Source organism: Panthera tigris, chromosome X (assembly GCF_018350195.1).
Source record: "Panthera tigris isolate Pti1 chromosome X, P.tigris_Pti1_mat1.1, whole genome shotgun sequence".
NCBI lineage: Eukaryota > Metazoa > Chordata > Mammalia > Carnivora > Felidae > Panthera > Panthera tigris.
The window spans coordinates 55,945,039-55,956,942 of record NC_056677.1 but is presented as its reverse complement, the minus strand read 5'-3'; the positions used below and the strand labels follow the sequence as shown (position 1 = coordinate 55,956,942).

General features: G+C 44.4%; 1 protein-coding gene across 2 annotated transcripts; it reads left to right on the top strand.

Annotated features, from left to right (window-relative positions):
- Positions 1-6,914: 6,914 nt before the first annotated feature.
- Positions 6,915-11,572, top strand: PJA1 (praja ring finger ubiquitin ligase 1). 2 transcript variants are annotated; one of them, XM_007077157.3, is made up of 2 exons: positions 6,915-7,037; positions 9,322-11,572. In XM_007077157.3, the coding sequence occupies exon 2, from the start codon at positions 9,335-9,337 to the stop codon at positions 11,126-11,128; it is 1,794 nt and encodes a 597-aa protein (XP_007077219.1). In that variant the 5' UTR covers positions 6,915-7,037; positions 9,322-9,334; the 3' UTR covers positions 11,129-11,572. The 2 variants fall into 2 exon arrangements, with proteins under 2 accessions (XP_007077219.1, XP_007077218.1); XM_007077156.3 differs by having other exon boundaries at positions 8,994-11,572.
- The last annotated feature ends 332 nt before the right edge of the window (positions 11,573-11,904 follow it).

Genomic DNA, 11,904 nt, shown 5'->3' with positions numbered 1-11,904 from the left:
GCAGAAATCTGAAAGTGGACTTTTTAAAATTTCTTTTGAAGATGCCATTCTCTCATCCCCTCTGAGTAACAAGGCGTGTTTCCAGTTCTTTCTTGCCTTCTTGTACTTCCCCCAGTGTTCTTTTCAAAAAGGCACATTTTCCATAACCTCAGCTCCTCATTTGCTTATCTTCCACCCTTCCATTGTGAATGGGGTAGCCAGGAGCAGGGCTTGGATCCCAGGCTGGGCCCAAAGGAGCTACTCCTGTGCCAGTGATTGATGTATCTTCAAGCTTACCCTAGCTTCTGTCCTTGCCACTCCCCCAGTCATGTTCCATGAGCAAAGCTCTCCCTGCTGACATAGTCACAGTACTTCCCTGCCCGGGCAGGCCGCACCATACACACACTGGCAGAGAGTTTCAGCCACCATCTAATACAATCTATCCATTGCCGAGATGAAGACAGTGAGGACTAGGGAGGAGAGGGGATCCACTCAGGGTCAGGCCCAAGTGAACTGTGAACTGTGAACTGTGTTCTGGCCTTTTGACTCTGCCTAACTCACCCCTTCCCCCGCCCTGCTCAGCCATCTCCCCGTATCATCAGCTGGCTCCCTTCTCTCCCTGTTGATGCCAAGGGTTGAGGGGAAACCCTATGGAAAGAGGGTGGCCCAGTGCTGTCTGAGCAGAGGCTGAAGGGGGAAGAGTGAGGGAAACCTGTTCTCTGCCCCTCTAGCTTAGCTGGTGTCACATGCCAGCCAGCCCTCTCTTCTTACTCCCTGCAGCACAGGGCCACAGCAGGTTCAGTGGAGGATCCAGTAAGCTGCTCTATGTCTCCACCAGGAAATGCCCCACTTTGGTAGGCCTCCCTTTTAGTCAGGAACTTAGGCCACCACATTCCTCTTGCCCTAGGCCTGGAAGTAGCCAGCTTTGGAGTTGACAGTGCTGGCCCCAAATTTCAGCTCTGCCACCTCTACCCGAGTAGCCTGGGACAAATCCCTTACAATCTCTGAGTCTCAGCTTCCCCACTGGAACATAAGAATTGCTACCTTACCAGCTACCTATAAAGACAGGGCATATGTAAAGTACCTGACATATTATCAATAGGCATTTGACAAATGTTCGTCTCCTCCCCATACCCCACTCAAGTGCTGCGAGTGGGGCTGGAGGGGAAGCCCCACTGTCATCAATCCCTGCCTGATTTCTGCCAGAGATCCCTGGGGAGAGGCTGGGACCAGATCTTGGCAAGAGTTTCTTGGCTCTGGGGAGAAGAGAAGGGAGCTGCGTCCCACAGTAGACAGTCCTAATCCCTGCAATTCAGCAGGAAACACGCAGTGTGAAGTCAAGCCAAAGGAAAGGAGGAAGGGCAGGAGAGATTGGAGGAAAGGAGGAGGAGGCAGGTGGCTTGGGAGTCTGTGGGAAGTCAGGACAGGGAGGAGAGGACCAGAGAGCATGGGGGCTCATGCTGCTGGTCCAGGCAGTGCCAGACACTTAGGAGAGACAAAGGAGGCGTCCTCTGGGCTGCAGGCTGTTTGAAGCTCTCTTGATGGCAGCCACTCTTGTGTAATCCTGGAGCACAGGATCTCTGTCTTATGGGGACACATCCAGGCTCTAGCACGAGAGTCAGCCCAGCCCACCCCATCCAGCTGTAGACATCTGGCCCCCACCCCACATCCCTGCTCTGTCTCCACTCTTTTGAGACAGGCTCAGACTTTGCTGCCCTCATTGTCTGCTTCCACAACCAAACCCCTGATCCCCTCCCCCACCAAGGTTCCTTTTTGATCCATAGTTCCCTATAACCCAGGGGTCTCCAAACATCTCTGACTTAGACTTTACAATTATTCTTCAGAAGGAATTCCCCTCTGTCTCCAAAGTTATCAGTATTAGTTACTGCAAAGAGGACTTAACTTTGAAGACTCTAGGTACATTTGGCTGAAATGTGTCCACTGGCTCACCTGCCCCTTCTTGCAGCCAGGATCATCCCCAGAAAGATGCCAAACAGGGGTCAGCGAAGTCTGTGGCCAGGAATGGCCCTCGGTCTCCATCTCTGGTGATGACTGAGTCTGTGGCCTGGATCAGAGCTGACTCTGTAGCTGGGATCAAGGCTGAGTTTGTGGCCAGGTTCAGGGGTCTGTATGACCAGGGTTCCATAAGTTTCTTTTGGTCGCAAGCAATAGAACTCAACTCTGGCTAACTTGGGTAGAAAATAAGACTGTATTTCAAAGGTATCGGGCTGGTTTTCAGACCTGATTGATACAAACATGACTCAGCTCCAGTCGTCCCAGTGTCTGTGTGTCTCCTTTTGAATTTTGAATACCTAGGAAAGGAGTCTAGTTGGCCTAGCATGGGTCAGGAATCCAGGATCAGTCAAGCTAGCCATGGTACAGGGCCACACATTGCCAGTGGAAATGGGAAGGGCTCCAGCCTTGAGGAAAAGCAATCTGGCACCATCTAACAAAACGCAGTAGGGATATATGTCATTTTAAATAAAAAAGGACAGGCAAAAACCCATGCATGTATCACACATATATGTATAAATACAGTACACATATACCTGTATACGATTATAAAAATATAAAGAAAAACATGAAATAATGAGTACTAGGTTACTGAAGTAGGTTATGGGGAGCAGTGATACAGGTAGAGGAGGGAGACAAGTACACAGCAGAAAAGACTATAATTTAAAAAAATGCACATAGGACTTCTTTTATGAGTGTATCTAACATTATATAGATATTTGTGTATACTTATAAAGATATTGCCTTAAAAATATTTTACAGAAGAGATGAATAAAAATATAACAGAAAAAAAGAGTCTTATAAAAAATGGGATAGCAGGATTATTGACAAGATGGACCTTGACACCAAAAGCCTTATTAGAGACAAGGAGAGTCATTTCTTAGCAATCAAATGAACAATTCTCTGAGAAGATAGAGCAGTTCTTAACCTATGTGCCCTGTACATGTTTATGACACTGTGCATGCCCTTTAAATCTTGTTTTTTTTTTTAATTCAATATTGTTTACAAGTGGTACCCATTGTTACACATGTAGATTTAGATTCTGCATTAATGGCTGCTCTGTAGTAAATATTCCACTGTGACAATTATTCATTTCCCCTTTGATAAACATTTTGGTTTTCTTTCTGGTCTTTTCCTATTAAAAACAATGCTGCACCAAATATCACAACAAATTCTACCATAACCTAAAAAAAAAAACAATGCTGCAATGAATATAATTACACATAATTCATTTCAATCATGTGCAAGTATATCTCTAAGTAAATTCCTAGAAGGAGACTTTCTAGGTCAAAAAGTATGTGCATTAGTAATTTTGCTAGATATTGCCAACTTGCCTACTACAGAGGTTCTACCAATTTACCTAACCCCCCAGAGATATTTGAGAGTGCCTGAGGTTCCTCACCCTCCACCACACAGCGTGTCATCAAGATTTTCCAGATGGGTCAGTCTCATTGTATTCTTTTCCAAGAAAGTGTCTATTTGTATCTTTTGTTCATTTTGATATTTGTTTGTTGGTCCTTTATTGATTTATGGGAGCTCTTTATGTATTTGGGAAATGAGCCCTTCATGAAATTGGCAGCAAAGAGGTTCCCCAGGTTTTCATTTATGTTTTGCTCTACTTAGAATTGTTTATCTATATATATTTGGCCTGCCCGAAGATTTTGTTTTTATGTAATTGAATCTTTTCTCTTTGTCTCCTGTATATTTTGTCAAACTTATAGAGGATTTATATCCTCCTTAAGGATTATAAAAAAACATTCCCCCGTGGTTTAAGTATTTTTATACATTTATATTGACATTTAGAGAAAACCCCAATTAAGAGAAGATATTTGTAACTGTACAAATATCACTGACATCTGGTATCCAGAATATATAAAGAATTCATAGAATTCAATAAATTGGTATAACCACTTTGGAAAATGAATTGGCACCATCTATTGAAGTTAAAATGCTCCTATCTGTGTCCTGCCCCAATAACCCCCACCTGGAATTTCTGCCCTTGTGTAAACCCCTCACCATGAGTGTGGGCTAGACCTGGTAGCTCACTTTTAATAAATAAAATGTGGTGAAAGTGTTAGGATGTCACTTCTGAGACCTGCCTTGAAGAAATGTTAAAAGATATAGGTCAGAAAATTGTATTTATATTTCAAAAAGGTAGAGTATTAAATCTTTCATTTTTTTTTTCTTAACTGACCAAACAAATAACAGTTTGCTCAAAAAAATAGTAGCAACAGTGTATTGGATGATAATGGCTTATGGATAAGCGAAATGAATGACAGCAATATTATAAGGGACATGAGGGAGAAATTGGGAATATTCTGAAGGACTGTCATGTCATTTGAAAATGGACTTGGATTAGTTGTAAATGTATATTGCAACCACTAAAAATGTAAAAATAATAAATATAATTGAAATTATAATAGAGAAGAGAAAATGGAATCTTATAAAATGCTCAATTAAAATTAGAGAAGGCAGAAAAAATGGAAGACAAAAAAAAGACAGAAACAAAGAACAAAGGCAATGAATAGGAAACAGTTACAAATATGGTCAATATTAATCCAACTTTATCAGTAATCACTTTAAATGTGAATATTCTAACTATACCAATTATAAAAGCAGAGACTATCAGAATGGATTAAAAAAAAAAAAAGACCTGGGGCAACTGGGTGGCTCAGTTAAGCATCTGACTCTTTTTTAAAATTTATTTATTTTGAGAGAGAGAAAGGGAGAGAGAGAGGGAAAGAGAGAATCCCAAGCAGGCTCCACACTGTCAGCACAGAGCCCAACACTGGGCTTGATCTCACCCACTGTGAGATGAAATCAAGAGTCAGACACTTAACCGACTGAGCCACCCCAGTGCCTCAAGCATCTGACTCTTGATATTGGCTCAGGTCATGATCTCACGGTTTGTGAAATCGAGCCCTATGTGGAGCCTGCTTGGGATTCTCTCTCCCTTTCCCTCTTTCTTTGCCCCTCCCCTGCTTGTGCATGGTCCTTCTCTCTCTCTCTCTCTCTCTCTCTCTCTCTCAAAATAAATAAAGAAACACTTAAAAAAAGACCCTAGTGTATGTTGTTTATAAGAAACTCTATTTATTTATTTATTTATTTATTTATTTATTTATTTATTGAGTGCAAGCAGAAGAGGGGAGAGAGGGAGAGAGAATCACAAGCAGGTTCCACATTCAGTGCAGAGCCTGATGCAGGGCTTGATCATGAAATCAAGAGTTGGCTGCTTAACCAACTGAGGCACCCAGGTGCCCCCAAACACATTTTAAATATAAAGACACAGATAGATTAAAAGCAAATGGATAGAGAAAGATATATGCATTATCATTAATAAAAAGAAAGCTGGAGTAGCTATGTTAATTCCAAAGAAAGCAGATTCAGAACGTGAAACATTATCAGGGATAAATGTGGGAATTACATAATGATAAAAGGTTATCAGTTCAGATCTGAGGATCTGAAGAAAATAAAATTTGCCCAATCTGTATGACCGGTACAGGCAAATGTGCATTTTATACTCTACTTTTCTGTATATATGAAATATTTCAAATTTGAAATAAAATATACAGCCCATCCTTTCTTGAGTACAAAAACTACATGTACATTAGATTAGCCTTACTAACTGTGTTGTTCAATCTGTCTGTACCCTTATTTATTTTGCAGTCTATTTGATCCATTTACACCATAACAAGTCTGGCTAAGTCTCCCACTATGCTTGCAAACTTTGTGATCTGTCTTCATATTTCTAACATATTTGCCTCATATACTTTGAAATGAATATAGAGTTTACTGACTACATCTTCTCCGTGAATGAAACAACCCATTCTGTTCTCTTTAATGTTTTTTACTTTGAGTTCTTGATTATATTCTGATATTAACGTTACTACATGTCTCTTGCCTTTTTTCGTCCTTGTTTTCTTCTTTTTAAAATGCCTTCTTCCCCTCCTTCCTTTCCTTTCTTTCTTCCTTCAAAATACTTAAAATGAGAATTTGCTTTTTTATAGGCATTAACCCATACTACATACTGATATATTTGGATTTATTCTGCCCTTTGGTATTTTGCTTTTAAATACCCTTTCTTGTTGCCTGCCACCCCACTTCTGCCCTTTGATAGACTGGGTTTTCCTCTTTGTTCTACATATTGTTTAGTGGCTTGAAGGTTACACATACATCCTATTTGTATTATGTTGTTGCCCCTAATATTTCTCATTCTTCTATGATGCATTTTATTTCCAAGAACAAAACTTTGCTATTGTTGTGAACATGGGGAGTCTTTACATTAGATGTAAATATTAATGATGTATTGTAAAGTGCAATTTAAAAAAGTAGTTCAGAGTTCAGTAAACTGTACAAATCCAAAAGGTATGGCTATGATATTTTTAAACTGCAATGCAATTACCAGATGGTGAACCCGTATTGTGCTTCATGACTGATCATTTCTTTTGGATAGAGAGGCTTGATTTTGTAATTAATAACAAATTCTACCATAAACAATTAGCAACAAATTCTACCATAAACAGTTCAATTGCTTCAATTACCAGGTTTTTAAAAATTGCAACCCTAGATATAGTTTCACATTTTTAATACTTCTAGTACAAACCATAACATACAACATAGGATTTGATATATTATTATAATTACTTTTACATGGGAATTAATCAGAAAGAATTTGTAGATTTCATTTCATGAAAAAAAAAAAAAGAACAGAAGGGAATATGGCTAAATGTTTAACATTTGTTACAGCTGGCTGTTGGTTACATTTTTCGCTGTCCTTTTCTGTATCCTTGACGATTTCATCATTTAAAATGAAATAATGCTTTCGGGCCCACCCTGATTTGTCGAGAGCAGCTGCCGCCCCCGCCACATCAAGGGGGCGGGCCCCAGCCGACGCCACAATCACTTCCTCCGCCGCAGTCGCTGCCCGCCCCGCTGCTGTCTGGCGGGGGAGGAGCTGGAGAGCAGGAGCAGCCTCTCTGGCGGTCGTGGCGGTCGGAGGTCCGAGAGCTCTGCTCCTACTGAGAGCGTGCGGGTGTCAGGACTGGGTGAGTGAAAGGCTGTTTATTTCTTCAATTCATCCAGACGTGGCGGTGGGGCAAGTGGCAGGGCACGGGGGCGAGGATCTAAGGGACCTCTAGCGAGCAGATTTTCAGGCTTGCCCCTCGGGAAGGGGTGGGGCGGACGCAGGACCTGACTGCAGAGTGAGGCCTGTGTCCACAGACCTATTTGGGGGCTCCATCCTCCGTCCCCCAGCCCCTAACGTGTGGCGCGGCCCCTACTCGAATGGCTTTGATCGCTGTTTGAGAGGGGAGGGGTGGTCGGGGCCCTCTCCTCCTTCCTTCCTTCTGGGTCCCTTTGCAGAACACTCCGTGGCCTTTCTTCCCCCATTTTGCAGTTGTTTGCTGAATGGTAAAACGTTAAGATATTTAGGTAAATATATTGTTGCCAGGAAAATAATTGTCAGAAAAACAAATTATTTTCAGGGAAAATGAGACCCCCACATGCCCTTTTCTTTTTTCCCCTTTCCCTGGCACATTGGCTTGGATATGCTGTTTGAGCTGCTAGTGTTCTCCTGTCCCTCATTATGACATTGTGGCCCCCTCCCCCCTCTGTGTGTTGTGTGTGTGGGCAGGGACATACACACACATGCACACACGCACATACACATGCACGCAAGCATACCTACATACACTCATACACAGACATACACACACAAAACCCTTCCATTGCAGTCCTCTCCCTGCCTCCCTCCACACTCAAGGTTCTGGCACATCCCCTTCCCCTTGCATGCATGGACACACACACATACACACCCTCTTGCAAATTGTCACACCCTCCAATGCCTTTCCCTGCTTCTCACTGCCTGCCACATACACACCTCCAGAAGCAGCCCCCTCCTGCTTCTGCCTCTGTGTGCTCTAGCAAGCACGCACGCACACACACACACACACACACACACACACCACTTTTGGGGCTGCCTTATATCCTGCCTGCCACATACGCACATAAGGATATCCTTTGATTGCTGGATCCTCTTTCATATGCCACTTACATACACATGCACCCACACACTCTTATTCACACAGCCCTCACACATGCTCCCAGCCCTCCTCCCTGTCTGCTACATAGGTGCATAGACAGCTCTCCTTCGCTGGTTCCTGCAGTGGACACACTCACACTCACACTCACATAAATCCTTCTCTAGGGATGCCATCCCCCCTCCCTGCTAGCCACATTCATGAATATACATATTTCTTTCATTGCTGGCCCCCATTCCACCCACCAGCCACCCGCACATCCCTGTCCTGTGTTGTCCCTCCCATGGATGCATTTGCTCACACTGACATTTCTCCATTGTTGCCTCCCATTTTGACGAACACACACGCAGACCATGGACACCCATATCCAGGGCCACCGTACCCTTTCTTGCCTGCCACTGACACAGGAACACACGTCCCTCCAGAGTTTCAGCCGCTGCACACACAACCGTGCATTCACATTCTCTTTCTCTCACACTTAACACATCCCTCTCCTCTAAAGCCACCCTACACACACCTGTCATTTTTATACCCACATCTGGAATGGGTCTCATTCTGTCTGACACTAATGCCTCTTCCCAATACATCTGTCCTGTTCCCCCTACAAACCAAACACAGACATCTCTTCATTGCATGATTGCTGGTCCCCCCTTCCACCTGCCCTTCTCCTCCTGACAGACATGTAGGCACTCATGAACATGTGGTGATCTATATTTTTTACCCTATTTCCAATTGCATTTCTCCTGCATGTCTGCAGGGCTCAGAAAAACGCAGACACCCTATAAAATAACCGCAGCAATCTTTCCTCTTCCATGTTGGCATAATTCCACAGCACTTTACCCACCTTGCTAGCATCCAGTACCCCCCACCCCTGCCCATCTTCTGTCAGATTCTCCCCTAGGTCTGGCTTTCCTATAAACCCAGTCTTGTAATCATTTTGCCAACATTAAAAATGTGTTCCAGGTCTACACCTGACAGTCACTGGAATGCTACTTCAGGCCTTAGAAGAAAGTGAAACTAATTTTAAAGGCCCCTTATTCTTTCTGTTACCTGCCTGCTGAAGTGAAAATAGATCTCCCTGCTCCTTTATTCTGAACTGATTTGACTTTCCCATCTCCAAAGCTTGTGCAGGGAGCAGGAGCCTTTCCACTCGAGCCCCAGCTGTATTGGAAACCCTCCTAAAAGTCAGAGCAATGGGTCAGGAATCTAGCAAGCCTGTATGGCCCAAGCCATCAGGAGGGTATCAGTCCAATACAGGCAGGAGGTATGGAAGAAGGCATGCTTATGTCAGTTTCAGGCCATCCATGAACCAGCAGGAAAGGATTTCCAGCCAGAGAAAGACGACATCCGAAGTCCCAATGCACAGATCAGCCCCCAGTCAAACCACCAAGAGGAGCCGCTCACCATTTTCCACCACTCGTCGTAGTTGGGAAGACAGTGAGAGCTCGGGAACCAGCCTGAATGTTGATAATGAGGACTACTCCAGGTACCCACCGAGAGAGTACAGGGCCTTGGGTAGCAGAAGAGGAATGGCTTATGGACACGTTGACTCTTTCGGGGCAGATGATAGTGAGGAGGAGGGGGCTGGGCCTGTTGAGCGAGTGCCAGTTAGAGGGAAAACTGGCAAGTTTAAAGATGAGAAGCCGTATGACCCAGAGAAAGGGGCAAGGTCTTTGGCTGGGGTGCCCCCACAGTTCTCTAGCTTTAACCGTGATGTGAGAGAGGAGCTTGACAAGGTAGACCCAACCCCTGTGGTGAGACGCTCTGCTAGCAGAGCAGAGTTCCTGCAGCCAAATAGCATGGCTCCTCAGACGTCCGCCGAAGGCAAGGTGGCAACCACTGGTGACAGCCTGGAGAGGGAGAGACGGGAGCAGAATTTACCTGCACGTCCCATCAGGGCTCCTGTGAGTATTTGTGGTGGTGGGGAAAACACCCCAAAGAGTGCGGAGGAGCCAGTGGTGAGGCCCAAAATCAGAAATCTGGCAAGTCCAAACTGCGTGAAGCCAAAGATATTTTTTGATACTGATGATGATGATGATATGCCACACAGTACTTCCAGGTGGAGGGATTCTGCCAATGCTGATGAAGGCCATGCCAATGGCCGAGGCAGAAGAGGCAGAGTCGAGAGTTTAAGTGGCTTCTCTGAGCCAAAGTACCCTGAGGAGAAGAGGGATGCCAGGAATGACCAAGTGAAGCCGGAAAAGGTGCCAAGACGACGACGAACCATGGCCGACCCTGACTTCTGGACGTACAGCGATGATTACTACAAATACTATGAGGAAGACTCTGACAGTGACAAAGAGTGGACTGCTGCTCTGCGTCGGAAGTATCGAGGCCGAGAGCAAAATCTGTCATCCAGTGGTGAAAGCTGGGAGACTCTGCCAGGGAAAGAAGAGCATGAACCTGAGCAAGTCAGAGTGAATGCCAGTGCTGGTGCCAGCCCCAGTGCTAGTGCCAGTGCGAACAGCAGTAGCAGCAATGAACTTGAAGAAGTTCGGGGACCACCTCTTCAAGAAGAGGAGCAGGCACCCCCAGAAGAAGGAGAGGTTCCTTGGCTCCAGTACAATGAAAATGAGAGCAGCAGCGAGGGGGGTAACGATTCTGGCCAGGAGTTTCTGCAGCCAGGAGTGTTCATGCTGGATGGAAACAACAACCTTGAAGATGATTCCAGCGTAAGCGAAGACTTAGAAGTGGATTGGAGCCTCTTTGATGGGTTTGCAGATGGGTTGGGGGTGGCCGAAGCCATTTCCTACGTGGATCCTCAATTTCTCACATACATGGCGCTAGAAGAACGCCTGGCCCAGGCGATGGAAACAGCCCTCGCGCACTTAGAGTCTCTCGCAGTGGACGTGGAGGTGGCCAATCCACCTGCGAGCAAGGAGAGCATCGACACCCTTCCTGAGATCCTGGTCACTGAAGATCACAGTGCAGTGGGGCAGGAAATGTGTTGCCCCATCTGCTGTAGTGAATATGTGAAGGGGGAGGTGGCAACTGAGCTGCCATGCCACCACTATTTCCACAAGCCGTGCGTGTCCATCTGGCTTCAGAAGTCAGGCACCTGCCCCGTGTGCCGCTGCATGTTCCCTCCCCCACTCTAAGGCCAAGGCTCTTTACTCCTTTGTCGGTTGATTTTCCCCATCTGAAATCCACAATACTGCAGGAGCCCTCTCAAAATTAACAATTGAAATGAAACCAATCAGTTGATTAATCTACACCTGTTGATTCCTTGTGATTCTTTCCAATGTGAAAACGGTTGTGTGCGATTGCATTAAAAATCCTATTGTCTCTTAGAGGTTAGAAAAGCAAAACTAAACATTCTAAATGCTACTTGAGATTGCAGTAAAAACATACATTTTCTAACCCGAGTGGAAATAAGTTGCATTTGTCTTCAGTAGAATATGTTGCTGTTAATTGTAATGTCAAGTTGATCTGTTAAATATGTCCAGAAGGCATCATCATTTCTGTTGCATGTTATGGGTTAATGTTCCTGTAATTGCAGTGCCGTAAAAGCTCATTAAAGTTCTTCTTTTGGTTTTACATGGTATAGTGGAATTGTTTGGTTTTGTCTAAAATGGTGGTACTAAGTGACTTTATAATCAGTCCATTGAACTTGCATCAAAAATAGGGTTTGGTGGGGTCTTCTTTTTTCTTTTTTCTTTTTTTTTTTTTTTCTTTGGTGCTCCCAAAAGTAGAAAAGCTGGAAGGTCATTGGAAATGCTGAATCCAACAGTGGCAAAAATTGAAGGGTAATGATTTCTAAAAGTAGGAATAAAGTGTGTGATTGTCAAACGACTCTACGGGGCAAAGGTCAAATGGAGAGTACTCTGTCAGTCTATGGGAAGGAAAGAGACAATGAGAAAGCATGGTAAAAATA